This window comes from Rhea americana, unplaced genomic scaffold, assembly GCF_003343005.1.
Source record: "Rhea americana isolate MKP2758 unplaced genomic scaffold, rheAme1 scaffold_247, whole genome shotgun sequence".
NCBI lineage: Eukaryota > Metazoa > Chordata > Aves > Rheiformes > Rheidae > Rhea > Rhea americana.
In genome coordinates, this window is record NW_028186365.1 from 367,074 (window position 1) to 383,137 (window position 16,064).

General features: G+C 39.4%; 1 protein-coding gene across 1 annotated transcript; it reads right to left on the minus strand.

The window, feature by feature from the left end:
- Positions 1-3,563: 3,563 nt before the first annotated feature.
- Positions 3,564-6,810, minus strand: TCF24 (transcription factor 24). The gene is made up of 2 exons (XM_085306789.1): positions 6,412-6,810; positions 3,564-3,677 (listed from the first exon to the last, which is right to left on the minus strand). Exons 1-2 carry the CDS (start codon positions 6,793-6,795, stop codon positions 3,564-3,566), a joined length of 498 nt encoding a protein of 165 aa, XP_085162915.1. The 5' UTR covers positions 6,796-6,810.
- Positions 6,811-16,064: the final 9,254 nt, after the last annotated feature.

Here is a 16,064-nt window from a genome sequence, read left to right on the forward strand (position 1 = left end):
GTAGCAACAGGAATCTTACAAGAATTTTGTATCAGCTGTTGTAATTATGTTTTTGTTGGAATTTGGACAAGAGAGCTTAACGTTTAATTTCGGCAGCAGTCGATCGGCAGTCACTCATTATTCCAAACCCCAGGCGCGCAGCAGCTGCTTTTGGGTGGCTCCTGTCCGCGGAGCGGAGCGAAACCGCTCTCGGAGGAGCCGTCCCAGGCCTGGACCTCGGGTGTGGATCCTGCGAGGGCTCACTCGTGCCCACTTGGTTCCCGAGAAGCTGAAGGGGAACGTACAAATCTGTATTTATGGAACAATTTATAGGATTGCAGCTTTCCTGGGAAAATGGAAAAAGTTCCCAGAGGGTTAAGAAAGTAAGCCAGATTCAAGACTGTCTGTAAGGAGGTCCCCAATGAAGTAATCACTTTTTTTGTTGATGTGTCTTATGTACAATAGCAGTCTTATGGTATATTCAACTATAAAATACTTACGTTCTCATTAAATCATCTTTTAGAAGTCAAAACCATAGAAAATTAAWCTTTTTGCTTTAATGTAGTCATTCTTTAGTATACATAAGCACAATGAATGCTTTGTCCTAAGGGTCTCAAAGGAAAAAATAGTGATTGGCAGGGAATATATTATGAGAAAGCAATATATGCCTGGAGGGCACGTTATTGTAGTTACAGCTGTGTATGAGCCAAAAAAAAAGAACTGAACGCAGAATATTTTGGATATCCGGGTTATTTGTGTATGGCAGTGTACAGTCTGCACTTCACATTCCTTTTCTAAATGAAAAGCTGTGATGAAAATGTCAGAGGTTTTCCTAGGATCGTTAAATTACTTTATGAAAAAGTTTCTTTCGATAGTAATGTATCAACATAGATAGTAGAACTTTATGCCTAAGCGTGTGCATGTTTCCAGTGCCACATGCCAAACATTAAATTTCAGTATACAGAATGTTTTTAAGAAATTTGATGTTCGATTCAGTCATCAGATTTGAAACAAACAGGTTCAGGAAGCCTGTTTTATCCTGGTGTACATTTCTAGAATATGAGAATTCCTCTGGAAGAAAAGGCATAAAAATGTGCAAATGATGGAGAATAACGTTTCAGAAAATAAATCTCAACTCAAGACTTCTCTATACCATAATCATACAGATTACAGAACTTCTCAACTRAAAATCTGCTATTGTAATTCTGCATTACTGCCCTTTAATACTTCTGCACAATTCTGCTAAGCTCTTTGCTTTTAATTGGCAACAATTTGTTTAAACACTGTGTGCGCGAAGTACATCCTTTTGTTTGACTTCCATTTTATTGTCTGTCCTCTAGCAATTACAAAGTCGCTGCCTTTTGAAAGTAAAAGTCTGAGCTGCAATGTTTTCTCCAAGCCATCTACTCAATTACTTTTCATGTTTTTAACATGTTTATTCTTACCTCTTTTACATACTTACTACATGAGTAAGCAGTCGGTATCTTTCAGTTACATTTACAGAAGATGACTTTAAAAACTGGATATTTTTTTGTGCTTTCATTAATTTTGTTGTCTTGCCTGAATTTCCTTTCATCTAGATGTATTTCAGAGTCTGGAAAATCACTGTGCTAGGAAAGAGCATGAAAATGATATATAACTATCACTTTTTTGTTGTGTCCACATTTTGTGTACATGATCATTTTGATTTTATTGTCAGAGTGCTGCTACACATCATCATCATCATCAGTCTTCACTGAGTCTTTTGTAATAATGTCCAAAGGTGGAATCCAAAGGAGGAGTTTTGACATTGATTTCTGACTGGGATTTCACTTGCCTATTTCCCTAACCTGATGCCATTCATTTAGATTTTAAATAAATGTAAAACTAGTTTGATTTTTATTTGCTTGGATGTTTGCTGCTTGGCATTTTGTCAGTCTAAAATGTAATGTCTTTGTGTTTTGCCTTCATAATAGCCTTTTATTAAAAGTCAGACTCTTATTTACAAGTAGGTATTTGTCTATGCAAACCTTCCCTTTTGTATTTTTTTCCACAAAACACAATAGCTTGTTTAGTTGAATGATGCTCTGTATAATTCTCACCTTCTATTAAAGCACTTACAATTATAAATAATATATGCCAAGAATTTTTAAGCAATATATTTTTAAAGAATAAACTTGTCAAAGCTCAGAAAGCTACAGGGGTGGCAGAGGTCTCTTGATTTTACCGTATCTTTTATCATACTTTACTCTTCCCATGTCCTAGATGGTTTATCCAACCATTTCTAATGGCTCTGCTAATGTGGATACATGTTCTGATACATAAGGCCTGATTTTCCATGGTATTGAACATTCAGCTTGAAATGACATGCTCAGCACCTCTGAAAGAGGTCACAATTTTGACTCGAGAATTAAAGCAACAAAAGGGATTTTATAAAGGTTATGCCTGACCATAATTCATTTTCCTTTTCTGTCAAGTATCACTGTAAAACGTAAATTGTAAAGAAGTCTTCAGAAAGAAGTTGCTAAAGATTGTGCTAAAACAARTTTTTAATAATGTGCTAAAAATGCACGTTGTTATTAAAAACTATTCATCCTGTACAATGATTATCGCAACTGATACAGATTTTGCAACTCAATAATGTCCACTGAATTATATTTAATAAAATGTTTACCTTAGCAATAACAACAAACTATGTGAAAAGTATATGATTTTACAGAACAAATGCAATAGATGCTATTTGTGCATTAGTTTCAACTTCTCTTGCCTATATACAGAAGATGTTTTAAGTGAAAATGTACTATGAACAAGCCAAGTATTAAGATTCATTTATTTGAATGTATCAACCTCATGAGATAAATCAATCATGTTATCTGAACAGGCAAGTAGTAGTACAAGGTAACATTTAAACACATTTAAAACCCAGTAACATGCAACAATAATATCAATCAGTACAAGCAATACTTACTTTATGTAACTACATTTCATCTACAAAGCAGTTTGTTTTATTAAGACTATGTATGTAGGACAGTTTTCAGCACATTTTTACTTAAAGCGTGCATGCATCCACATTTTCAAAGAAAACCTACATACATTTAAGATTATCTGAAGGAAGAAGCTCTCACGAGACTGCAGTCAGTGCGCTTTCTGCCATTAGTTTCATGCAGTGAAAAAGTGTATGTGGTATTTTGATTGGCATCTTTAGACTTGCTTGCCATTTGCTTTTCATCAAAGTTTGTACTGCCCTATACTTAATCAATGCTGCATCTCTCTTCCTCTCCCCTTTCTCTACAGCATACCTATGAACTTCTTGCATTGGAGCAGATAATACCTATTCTGTTAGCGGTCTTGCCTTTGTCACTGCTTTATGGGTTGGTGCTGAGTGCAACTGCCTTCTCCAATTCCCTCAACTCAGTTATCAACAATCTCCTCTATGTTAGAAACCAGTGATGAATCAGRTTAACTTAATAAGGCATTAATTGCATTTAAGAGTCAGTTCTTTCTCATCCATAAACAGTACTTGATGAATTACAGTTTGTCTGCAGATGTGTTTAACTTAAATACATATGATGAAATAAATAACTTTTTAATAATGAAAAAGGAAATTAGATTTGTGAATTTGTTGATGTTTCTCCTTGGCTGGCACTTTCTCCTTGTGCTGAGTGATTCAAAAACTGCCCTGTAGCTCCAATGTATAACCTGGATCGCATTGGCCATTTCTGCAAGACAAAAGACAAGCACAGTGCTGAAATATATAGGATCTTTGCAGTCTGAATTCAATTCTGAGCTATAAAAGTAAAGCTTTAAATGGTAATGAAATCACAGTATCAGAAAATAGGAAACTTTTGCTATCACCAAAATGTTTATGATGTCCTTTATTGARAAAAAGTAATTAGAAACTGTGTAATGCAATCTCAGCATGGGTATTTTCTTAAGTAGCAAATTGTAAGGTACAGTTCCTAAAAATCCTCATGAGCAACAAACAATTGTAAATCATACTGGTATGTCATCATACAGGAATCTGTATGCTCTAAATTCTCTGTTAGTAACACGAAACAAAGCATTCCTGTTTTTTGGTGACAGGGATACTACTGGGATTTACATCACTGGGCAAATCCCAGTATTTTTCTTTATTTCCTTTAATTGATTATCCAGATAATCAATTAATTAAATATTTATTTTTGTAGCTAGCATTTCTCAGCCTTGCAGTAATCACTATGCATTAAACATTATTTCAGATGTATGTCCTTTCTCTCTGAAGAATTCCAATTGAATTCACTATTTCAAGCTGTTATTGTAAAGTTGATGTCTGAAAGGACAACCTGTCACACATTTGATACAAAAGTATCTGAAAAACAGCCAGCGTAGTGTTCAGGTAATGCCATTTTTTAGAAGTCACTATTGGGAATGGGCTGGCACGTTTCCTGTGGACCTGACTTTTGTGAAGTTAGATTTCTCTCCTTTTTTATACAAGTGCTAAAGTCCCTTAGTGAAATGCACTTGTAATTTTATTGATGGTTCCTCCCACATCTATGTTAATTGGTGTGTTCAAGGATACTCTCCAGGAATAGTACTGAGATATCTTAGTCCTCATAATGGAATGACTGTAGTCCCATACATTGAACTAACTTAATTATTCTTGTTATAGCATCAAAATCAATGACCGACTTCTGTTATAAGAGCAAGAAATAGAAAAACATGTACTGACTGACACAGAAGTAACTCTGAAATCTGATGCACTTGTTAAATCTTTTGTACTGCAATTAAATCTCAAATTTTCTATTCAAGAGATAAAAAGCAGAATATTTCTTACTTGGAAGGACCATAAGATGCCATTCAGTGTTTTTATTGCGAGTCTGATATTGCGAACTGGATCACTAATATGACATCTATGACTTAGCGAGTTTAAAGTCATTAACCATGTTTCTTGTTGGTGTACACGTAACTGTACTTGGATATTTCAGTTTTCATACTATTTGTATTTACTATGGTTAATATATAAATGTATAGTTACAGTTCTTATCTGTGCTGTTTTCCTCTTATCTTGCACTTTGATCTTTTTAAGCATGTAATATGATTTGTCTGGGACACTTTGGTTCTAGTTAAAACTAAAAAAAGTTAATTTACTACCAAGAATATTAGAAACACTGACTTGACTGACATGATTTTGATTTCAACCTGTACTTCATCAAAACTAAAGGCAAGCAGATGACACATTAAGTAAGATTAGTAAAAATAACTGCTAAATGAATCAACTATTGCTTTATTCCAGTAGTCTGGGAACTGTGCATCTGGATAATTTAACTGCCTTAATAACCAGTTAAGAGTATTTTTCTGCCTGTAATAATTGGCAGTCACTAAAAAGTATCGTAAGAGACCTGTGTCCACTCACTTTGCCCAAGCAAATTAACTGAAGTCAAATAGCTTACTTTGAAATACATTACAATATTTATTATTTTATGAAATATAGCCATCTTCTAATTTATTTAAAAGTTTTGCTTTCCTAATGAGTCTGCTAATCATTTAAATTACCTAAGAAACCTCCACTCACATCATGCTTTTAACTATTTTAAATACGTATTTACTTGCAGTTACAGTGACCAATACTGTGAACAAGGAACTCTCTGTGATTTAGTCACTTTATGGGCATTAGAGATTACTTCACAAATTAATCTTAATTAAATCATTCTGAATTCATCAGACGCTTAAAAACAGTGCTCTGACCCACTCCCTAAGATCAGAGCCAAAGAAAATACCTCATAGTATTCAAGAGTCACATCAGTCACTGAGCAATGTATTTGAAAATAGTTTTCATCCCCAGGTACTCTTTAATAGCATTTCCCCTTCCACGTTCTCTCTACATCTCCATGAATTTTTTTGATGAAGGGAAGAAAAATAACAGCATATACCAACTAGATGAAATAAATGTCTGAAAAGCACTTTTATATAAGGAGTTAAAATGTGGCCAGTAATTAATGTCACAATTCATATCTCAGCTGGCTCAACTGGAGAAACAAAGCAGGCCTGCACACATTGCCAAGCACTACCACAACTGGGATCATTGTTGTGAAACAGCTGATTACCTCAATCACACTTATTACCTAGAATGGGGTCTGATGGATTTTCAGGTTTCCACATCTGTGTTAACACAAAGACTGCATAGGTTCCTGCCCTCCTTCAGTTCCAAGGGATCAGGTCCCACTGGGCTTCTGTTATATTTGATATTCTTGTGCAAAGCCCTTGAAGCTGGAGGGAAAGTGCTAGTGAGCTCCAGGATATTTCAGTCAGGCCCTTAGTACCCAGATACAATGGTTATACTACTCTGGAATGCTCATCTAAGGCAATCTTTTCATATATTAATTCTAGCAAGGCAAATAAGCTTGTAATCTACATATTTGTAATACCAATTAACTTCACTGAGAGAAGATGGAAACTGCTCCTCAGCTGTCCTACCTTGACAGGGTGCAGGTATCCATCTCCTCGGAGGGTACCCAAGCCCTCTCCCGGTGACTCTTCCTCATCCTGAAGGCTACGGGTGAGGTGTGCGATATAGGTGGTGGCCAGGAGCAGTACATCCAGCTTGGAGAGCTTGGTGTCAGGTGGTACAGAGGGCAGAGTCTTCTGTAGCTCTAGGAAAGCATGGCGCAGGGTTTGAACCCGACTGCGCTCCCGAGCGGCATTTGCAGCTGCTGGTCTTCCAGGAGTTGCTCCAGCCCGCTGCCCAACTGAGGAGGGTGTGCAAGAATTACTGCCAGTGGCAGAAGGCAGCAGGGAATCAGGCTCTGAACTAGGGCTTGAGAGCTCCTTGCTGTTCTCAGATAAATGTCTACAGTCCATTGGTAACTTCCCCGGTAGGGAGGACCTGTAACCAGCAATAGCACTTTTAAACGAACATGTCCTCTGGAACCAGCCATGCTGTAAGCTTATGGCGATGCTCAAAATCTCAGCATCAGAGCAAAAATATCCACTGAGGGTGCAGCTCCTTTCCATCCCAAATTCACACACACCCTTGCAACTGCAAATATGCATGCATACACACACTCAGAAACTCTTGACAGTGAGTGACTTTGTTCCTCTGACCCAATAGAACTACTGTCAGGAGAGGTAAAGATAATTTGATCTTTTTTCCAGAGAAAATCTAAGGCTGGAATTTCCTGTGAGATATACACTCCCCAGATTTTAAGTACTTTCCCTGCTAGGTACAAACTAACTCCATTAACRTGATCTTTTCTAACAAACCCAAGTAGTAAGTATGCACACAAAAATTAGTTACACACAATGTTTTCTCCATTTAGAAAAGGGAATAAGGAAAGGAATCACATCAAGCTGATATACCTACTATGATAAAATGAATGCTTTCTAAAAGCAAAAATAGATTATCAGAAATTTCAGTGTTGCCAGTTCTAGCAAACAAAGGATGCCTATGTACAAATGTGTAAATTGCTTCTCTCGTCACTGTTAATGAAGTAGTTGATYTGATATCACACACAGGCACATAAATAAAAGTTAGAATTCCTACGGAAGATTCATTTTTAATTTCTTTCTGGTAGTATTACACAACTTATTTTAAGCATTCTTAGTCCAAAATCACCGGCTTTTCTCATAAAACTAAAGAGACAATGCTAAACAGTACTGCAACAGTAGCTTCCATTTACAACCAAATAAAAATGAGACTAATGTGATTTTTAAAATGCATATTATTTGTGTAATTGGGGATGTGAGACTGTGCACACTTCCTATTTACTTGCAATCATTTCATCAACAGTCTTGTAGGTGACCAGTGCTCCATGGATTACAGAAAGAAAAACACATTTTCAGCTGCAATAGTGAATGGGAGCCTCAGAAATATAATACAGATATTATGAAAGGCAAAATTTGGTCTACAATTTTGAAGGATTAGAAACAGACTTCTCCTGTCCTTTCACACCTGAAATCATTCAAGAATAACTGTGCTTGTCCTATCTTCTGTATTTTCAAGTTTAAAGGGATCTTAAACTGTATTTTGGCTACTGGAGGGGGGGAAGAATCCTCTGGCAACAATAGCAGAAAACTTTTTTCGAACAAAACTGAAAATAATTATGGAAAAGTCTTCCCCAACTTTCAGAAAGGACTGTCAGCTCTGCCGGTAATAAAACTTATGCTCAAGTAATATACAATTCTACTATTCTTCCCAAAAGTTCACCACTTCTTTGCTAGAGTAATACCTGTCCAGTTGCTCACCTTATTCAAGCACACCCTCTAAATTTCTCAGACAGATCCTGGCTTTCATGTGTTGTCAATCTGGTGTTTCTGTGATATCCTGGATAGACAACAAGGGCAAGAAAAAGTTATTAAAGCGGTTTTAATTATACTCAAATAGATTGCAATTTTTAAAAATCAAATAAATTATTTAAGATCTAAATTTACCAAAATCAGGCTTTGATTTTGCCAAGCATTTCAAACATATACTGAAGTGCCTGTGTAACCACAAAAGCCAAATCAATTAATCAAGTCAAAGATTTGTACCAGAAAAGTGGAAAGAAGATAAACCTTCTAAATCATCTCTGTTGGTCTTTATAATTTGATATTTAAAAGACATTATTATCTTCGGTGTTTTATTGTGATTAATTTGCTGTTAATCTGGCTCACAGTTTTAACAACTCTTACTTAAATCTTGACACAGTTTGGAATATGAAATTACTTGTAAAATACCTTGTGAGGATTTTAACTGTAAACTAAAGGGAAATATCATTATGTATTGCTTACAGAGATAATTATTACCTATATAAAACAAAACTCAAGTCCACATGAACATCTCTTGAATGAGGAATGAAAAAATCATCCTTAAAATGTCTATTTCCTTTTAATTTATTTGTAAAACATCAAATGGTGACTTTTTCTTGGTATTTTCTCCCTAAGTTATAGTCAGATCTGCATGCATTTTAGTGACAAAAATTATCTCTACTGCCACTGCAGAGTCAACACAGCTATGAAAAAAGGCAAAGGTTCTGTTCTGTTTCATGTTTCACCAGTAGGACTGTCTGCCATTCTATCTAAATCCTACTGGAATGATTAAGTCTTCCCATTTCCCTGATTACTAGAAAAGTCCTAATTAGAGAAGTAATGCAGAGAAATTAACGGTTGTTTTTATCTATTATTATTGTGATTGGGTTATTAATCCCCATCAATCTACTAAAATACAGGAATAAAGCTAGTCTACATGCTATTTTATTTTGCAGTGGTGGTATATAGCCAAATTTAGAACAATAATCGCTTTGTATTGACATACACTATATAAAAATGCATCACTATATAAAAATGCATGTACCTAGAAACCTAATTTCCTTGTGTGCCTTTCTGAAATAGGAACTTGTATCTTAGAAGCTTCACAACTACACTGAATGAATTTCTGGGCCTATGGAAAAAAAATAGCAAAACTTCAGCTGTGGAAAACAGAGACTTCACTCTGTCTTAATTTCCTCACTATTGGATTTTTGTTAAAGTACATATAGCAATACCCAATGGACCAGGAAATTCATTTGAACAGAAATGCAGGATATAATACAGGTATGTGCATGTGTGTTTATGCTAGTATCCAAAATATAGCTGGTGCTTTCTGAACTAAGATTGCATTTATCATGCAATGCTGCTGAGTAGAGTCATTGTTCATACTTGTATGATCATGTTTCATACTCTGGATCCTGCAAACTTTGTAAACCCAAGAGCCACTCGAAAGCTTGTGGTCCAAAAAACAGTCACTGAAAAATACAGTAAATAAAATGCCTCAAGCCAGTATGCATCTGCATGTAATCTGCTTGAAAATCTTACAAGGTAGAGATTCGTATTTTAATATAATTAAACATTTCTATGTGAAATCTGCAAACAGGCACACTTACTGCATGGCATGCAAAGGAACCTGGAAATGGGAGTGTGGAAATAAGAATATTTGTATTATTTCTAATGCATTTTTTACTGCATTATCTCTACTGCAAGCTGAAATAACTGTGTTTTACACTACACTACAACGACATCATCGATTCAAAATATAATTCGTTTACAAAAGAAAACAGCACAACTGTTGTTTTATTCCTGTATTCCGTGTGTGAGGGACAGCAGTGAGAAGTATCTGACACATGAMCAAGCAAAAAACTGAAAATGCCAGAGCAGCATAAGCAAACTAAATAATAGTCTTATTTGCAGCCCTTTCACTTGTTCCTTGGCGGGGACGGGAAAGGTAGTTAATCTGGATTATTTTGTATTTCAACACGACACGGCTCCTTCTGTAATTCCATTAATACTTAACGAAATTATTTTCTCTGAACCAGTGAAACAGGAATTTGCGTGTGCTATTTACCCGGACACCCGCAACACACGCTCGGCCCCGCACGCCAGACGCTCCGCGCGGAAACCCGCTTCTGAGGCGGAGGGCGGTTGGCGGCGGTTGGCGGCGGTTGGCGCGCGGCGGCGGTTGCCGTACTCGGGCCCTTCGCCTCCGGCCGGCCTCGCCGTTGCTGCAGCCAGGGTAGGGACAGGGCGGGCCCGCACTTTTGCAGCGGCGCTGCGATTCCCGTCCCGCAAACGAGCGCCGCGCGCACACGCCGACGTCCAGCCCGGCCCCAGCCCTCGGCCCCGTCGGGGCGCCGGGAGCGGCGCATCTCRCCCCACAACCAAGCCGCCCCGAGCGAGGGGGAACCAACCCCGGGCCAGGGAAGGATGCGGCGGGCGCCGACAACCGCGGCGATGAACTTACCGTTCCCGACTGGGGCCGCGCAGCGAAGAAGCAACGCGCAGCGGGTTTGCCCGCTACAGCCCTCCCGTCCCGTCCAGCCCTGCGGAGCCTTTTATAAGACGGTGCGGCCGGTCCACACAGCGGGGCTGGGGCGCACCTGGCCGCCGGGCTCCCCCCCCCCCTGCCGCCGCCAGCGCGGGAGGCAGCGACCGCCCCTTGCCGAGCGGGAGGGTCATTAATCACGGAGCTGTCGGGGGGCGGCATCTCCTCACACCCTCCTGCCCGGTACCGGCCGCAGGCAGCGCCCCGGGGGAGCGCCTCAAGACCGTGGGAGCCCTGCCGCGGGCCGGCGAGGCGAGGCGAGGCGCGGMGAGGCGAGCAGCCCGCGCCTTGCCTGCCCGAGGCGGGCGGTAGCACGGCGCTGCTGCGGCGCGGCGGAGGGGTGCGCGGGGAGGGCGCGCGAGATCCCTCCGCGCGGCGGCCGTTAACGGTCCGCGCGGCGGGGCCGGGCCGGGCGCGGAGCCCAGCGGCCGGCGCCGAAATCCCTCTTTATTAATACTGTTTTTCTTAGGATAAAGTAACAGTTTTGCTGAAGGAAAGTAATTTAATCGCTGGGCTTGGAGGTCAAACTTTTTTTTTTTTTTTTTTTTTTTTTAATAAGCGAGTCTTTTCTCTCTGCTCCATCTGTTTCTTTTCCTAATATTTTGGAGCTGACCTTGCCGTTACCGGTGTCTGTCTGCGCCAGCCCGCGCTCTCCCCCTTCTTGCTGAGCCTCGCATGTAGCGCCGCGGAGAGCGGGTCGTGACTCTTCCCAAACACCTCGGGGGGCACCGACGCTCACAAACTGTCCGTGGTGAAAACGAGAGCAGTACGACATGCGACTGGCCAGGCAGAGTATTTGATTTAAAAGTGAATGGGGAGCAATTAAAAATTAGTAACATTAATGAGAAGGGACAGACAAAATAAATACCGAGGGTATAGAATTATCCCAGAAAAACATTTTGAATGAAGCCTGATTTTTGTGATAACATAGACACAATAAATCAAGCCTTGGGCTCAGTGGAAAAACAAAGTCTGAACGATTTGTTACCGGTTTTGCAGCCAAGAAAATTAAGAACTTAATCTTCGGCTATAATTGGAAGTCCCGGGAAGGGATGATTTAGGGGCAGGAGGGACGAGAGCTGGTGAGGGCACGGCCAAGGCAGGCGGCTCCGCCGGGGGCTCTGCGGGGGCCTGGGAAGGGGCCCGYGCCGCGGCGGTGAGGGGCGGCCGGAGCCGGGCCGAGCTCCGCGTGGCCCCGCGCTCAGCGCCGCGCTTCGCCCGGCCCGCGGCTCCTTCCGGCGCTCCTCGGCCCGAGGCTCCGCCTGACAGCGTCCCGCAGGTGCGCGGCACTGCGCCTCGCCGCCTCCCTGAGCCGCTGGGCCTGGCGGCGGCTGCAGCGCACCAGCCCAGCCCGGTTAAATGCTGCCCAGGCCACCAGCGGCCACGAGCCTGCGGAGTGCCCCCTCTCCCCTGCTTCCCAAGGGGGTGTCCAAGGTGTTCCTGCCCCAGAAACACCTACTGAGAAAGGCATCTGAGCTGAAATACGGAACCTTCAGCAATGCTAATATCATTAATTGGTGTATTACCTATAGACAGACCGGGGATTTTACATCTTTCATCAGTTAGGCAGATTTCCTAACTACCTCAGACTTCCCAATTATCCTAAATTAGCTAATGGCTATGTGCTTTTTCTCTTCTCTAATTTAACTAATGACTCAAACTCCACTTTACAAAATCATGTATTTTTTAACTTTCCCTGTTGTACCCATAATGTGTTCAGCCTCAGTGCTGCAGTAGTCAGGTTGCCTTTTGGACACTCCTGATGCAACTGCCACAGAGGAAATTCAGAGGAAAGAGTTGAAGGAGAAACAGTGGAACCAACTGCCACCTTTTGGCGGCTCCAAATCCAGCCTGGTGTATACTGCTGAAATGGCCTAATGAAATTTGTATGTGGTGCTTGGAGAGCCCAGCCTGACTGCTACTGCAATGACAAGGAGGAGGTACATTAAGTATATTTATTTTAAAATACAGATAGTAAGATATAGTGGCTCTCTACCCCGTCATCTTTATCCCTCTACAGGACTCCTCCATTGTAACCACAGCAAAAAGAGATCCAGTGACCTTGTATCGGTCTGGCATTTAAGTATGAAGTCACAGCAAGCTGCTGCAGCTGTTTCTTCTTCTTCTTTCCCAGAGGAATCTCTGAGAATTACTTCCTTGATTTACCTTCTAGGGTATATTTCAGATTGAAGGAATGCCACAGTCACAGAAGAGCCAGATTTCAAGTGTGATTTAGGTAAGAAAAAGTAGAGACAGTGTAGTATTTTTCCAGCTACACTTTGCTCCCTTCATATTAAATCATTTTCTGGTTTTACAGCTGTAATTCAGCCTGAAAATTCATGATATTTTTCTGATTTGTTCATTTTCACCAATTCCCATTTCTGGGATTAGGATTTAGCAGGTATGTTTGCCTGCTGATGAGGTGAAGTGTGAATATTAGTACCACTGTTGGACTAGCAAAAATGTAGTTCATTTGAGTAAAATATGTGTAGTGCCAAGCAAGACACTGGCTTTGATCAGATTCTCCTGAGTTTAGCTGAAGTTCTGGAACAAATCAGAGGCAAGATAAAGCCACATGAAGGTCAGAAAATTAAAATTCAGAACTTCTGTTTCATGGAGAAATCTCAACATTTCATAATTGGAGTTCATTTCAGATCAGAAAAATTTTAAAAATTGGCCATTAAATATTTTTGCTTTTTTTTCAAATGTTATTTTGTTTTGCCATGTCACCATTAACAGTGTGTAGTAGGAGCATGTCATATTCTGTAGTTCTGTCAAATATATTACAGTGTAGCAAAATATTTTGATATTATTTTCTAAATAATTAAAGATAGCTGCTACTTAATTATAGAACATAAGAATACATCAGTGCTTCTCATATACTACAAGAATTTAACATCAAAAAGAAAACAGGACAAACTTTTTAAATTTCATCTCTCCTTCCAAATATGCTCATCAAAATAATACAGCTTCCAAAAATGCTATCTTACTGAAATTTCCATTTTAAATTACAAAAAAGCTTTGGATGGATGTTTTCATTAATAACCTTAAAACAATCAAAAAGTTCACAATTTAGCTATAGTTCAATCTCCTCTAAATTTCTCCTYCCTCTAGATTTTTCTATCCATGGTTATAAAACCAAACATTTAAGAATAAATGTTTTGAAATAATTTCACAAAAATCATGTAACAATTTTCAGAGTCAAGTGGCAAAAAGGAAGCTTAATAGTGTTCAATATTCCATTCCCCCAACTATTCCAAATCACTAATATCTAACATCAAGAAGCAGACATYCACTTTTGCCAATAAAGGAATAATGAATTTTAAAATATACCTAAAATGCATGAGAATGGCTCCATTCTTGTGTGTGTGTGTGTGTATGCACGTATGTATGTATTAGAGCACTATATTTGTTTAAGTCTTAGAAATACCTATATCCTACCATAATTCCATTTTATATCCACACACATTTCAGGGAATACTTAAAACCACCGAATTCTAGATCACAAATAAGATGTCACATTAGAAAGGTTCTCCATCAGCTCTGCCATTCTCACAGTAAGAAATGGAGAAATGTAAATGGGGGTGAAGGATGAAGGAAATCTGGCTCAATGTTTCCTCTCTGCCGGCAGTCATGTGAGAAGCGCAGCGTTACAGCCAGCAAGAGTGGAGTGGGAGCCRAACAGGGAAAGGGGCTTTGCTGGACCTGGAGAAGCATGAATATTTGTGCATCAGATGACAATGTGAATGACTGCACCCAAAGGGATCTGTAGACTTAAAACGCAGGGATTTGGGGCAGGCCACAGCATAGGAGTATACATACATGTACGCAGTTGGGGTACAGCCAAGCTAATACAGAAAATTAAAAAGCGAGAGGGAGTTTGCACACAAAGAGGCTGAGACCCTCTCTGCTATTTTACCAGTGGAAGACTTTGAAAGGGGTTTGACTTGAGTTGCTTGGCTGCAGAAATCACTGGGTGAAACTACATGGTCTGTGCCATGCAGGGAATAATTTGTTTGGGTCTTAAATGTTGTATGTAATTTATAATAGACTAAAATCTTAAAGTGAAAACTGCAAATGCTCAGTACCTCTGAAAAATACATCATGCTCTAGATGGCCTACACAGTATAATCCACATTGAGAAATACTAAAAATCTATTGAATGTATTTTTGAATGGGTGCATGCAAGGCAGAGGAAAATGTAAGGGTGGAAAGGCTGCATCAGTAACATCCTGCTGTAAAGATCAGGAGGTGACTTTCTAATGCATTGCATTGAGTCAATAATCCCGTAGCTGTCACTTTAGACATGCTCATGAAAAGTATTGACATTTTTCCTTGGGAATTGTTTAAACAAAAAGCATTTTTTTTTCTTCTCCACTTTTCTGTTTTCCTTGACCCGAGTTTCATTGGTCAGGATAGCTAAAAATAGAAATATCATGCTCTGTTAATACTAATTTTGGTAATTAACTAATAATGACATTTACATTTCAGACCTTCATTCACTGTTCTGTATTTTCTTATTCTGATGATAATCATTCACTAGCTTTAACAGAAGTAAGAAGTGGATCAAAGTTATAACTCCACTCATTTAGTATGTTAGTTTTGGATACCTCTTTCTTTTCAAAGATACATAGCTTGTTATTCAAGGGAAAAACAGAAATATACAGGAGTAACATTTACTTGAATTAACTTTATCAAAGGGCAATAAAATATAAATGACAACAAAATACACAAAGTAGCTGGATACGAAAAGCCAGATCCTAATTTCTTTATTAAGGCAGAATTTCTTTCTTATTTCAAATAGTGTTTCAAGGATAAGATGCTGAGTTGACATTCACACAGAGAAACTGCATTAAGAAAGGTTTGATTCCATAGGTGCCTGACAACTATGCTTTCCTTTCTTTCTCCGAAGGATTGGGATTTTCCTGTATCTTAAGTCATGAGCTTTCACTTAATTACTCAAACTAGTCCCAGCTACTCAAATGAGTATTTGAAGTAAAATTAAGGTATAATATTCTCCATGCAAAAATTAATCAGCACAGACATCATTCATCTTGTGGTGCCTTCTTTCCTAACTATTCCACATCCTGCACCAGAACTTGGAAAAATCCAAATGATGGAAATTACTTTTTAGAGCTACAGACCTTTAAAAAAACCCACATGCTAATATCCCCCCTCTACTTGAAGTAAGAGACTATTAGGGTGCTTCTGCACAACTGTTACATGGCATTTATAGAAAGAAGCAGCCTCTCAGGTATTCAAATTACAAACCAGTCAAGACACTAGTTAAAAACAA

Coding starts and splice junctions, on each gene's coding strand:
- TCF24 (XM_085306789.1), bottom strand. CDS start 6,795: ATGGACTGTAGACATTTATCTGAGAACAGCAAGGAGCTCTCAAGCCCT. Junction 3,678..6,411: donor GATACCTGCACCCTGTCAAG/GTAGGACAGCTG, acceptor TTTGTCTTGCAG/AAATGGCCAATGCGATCCAG.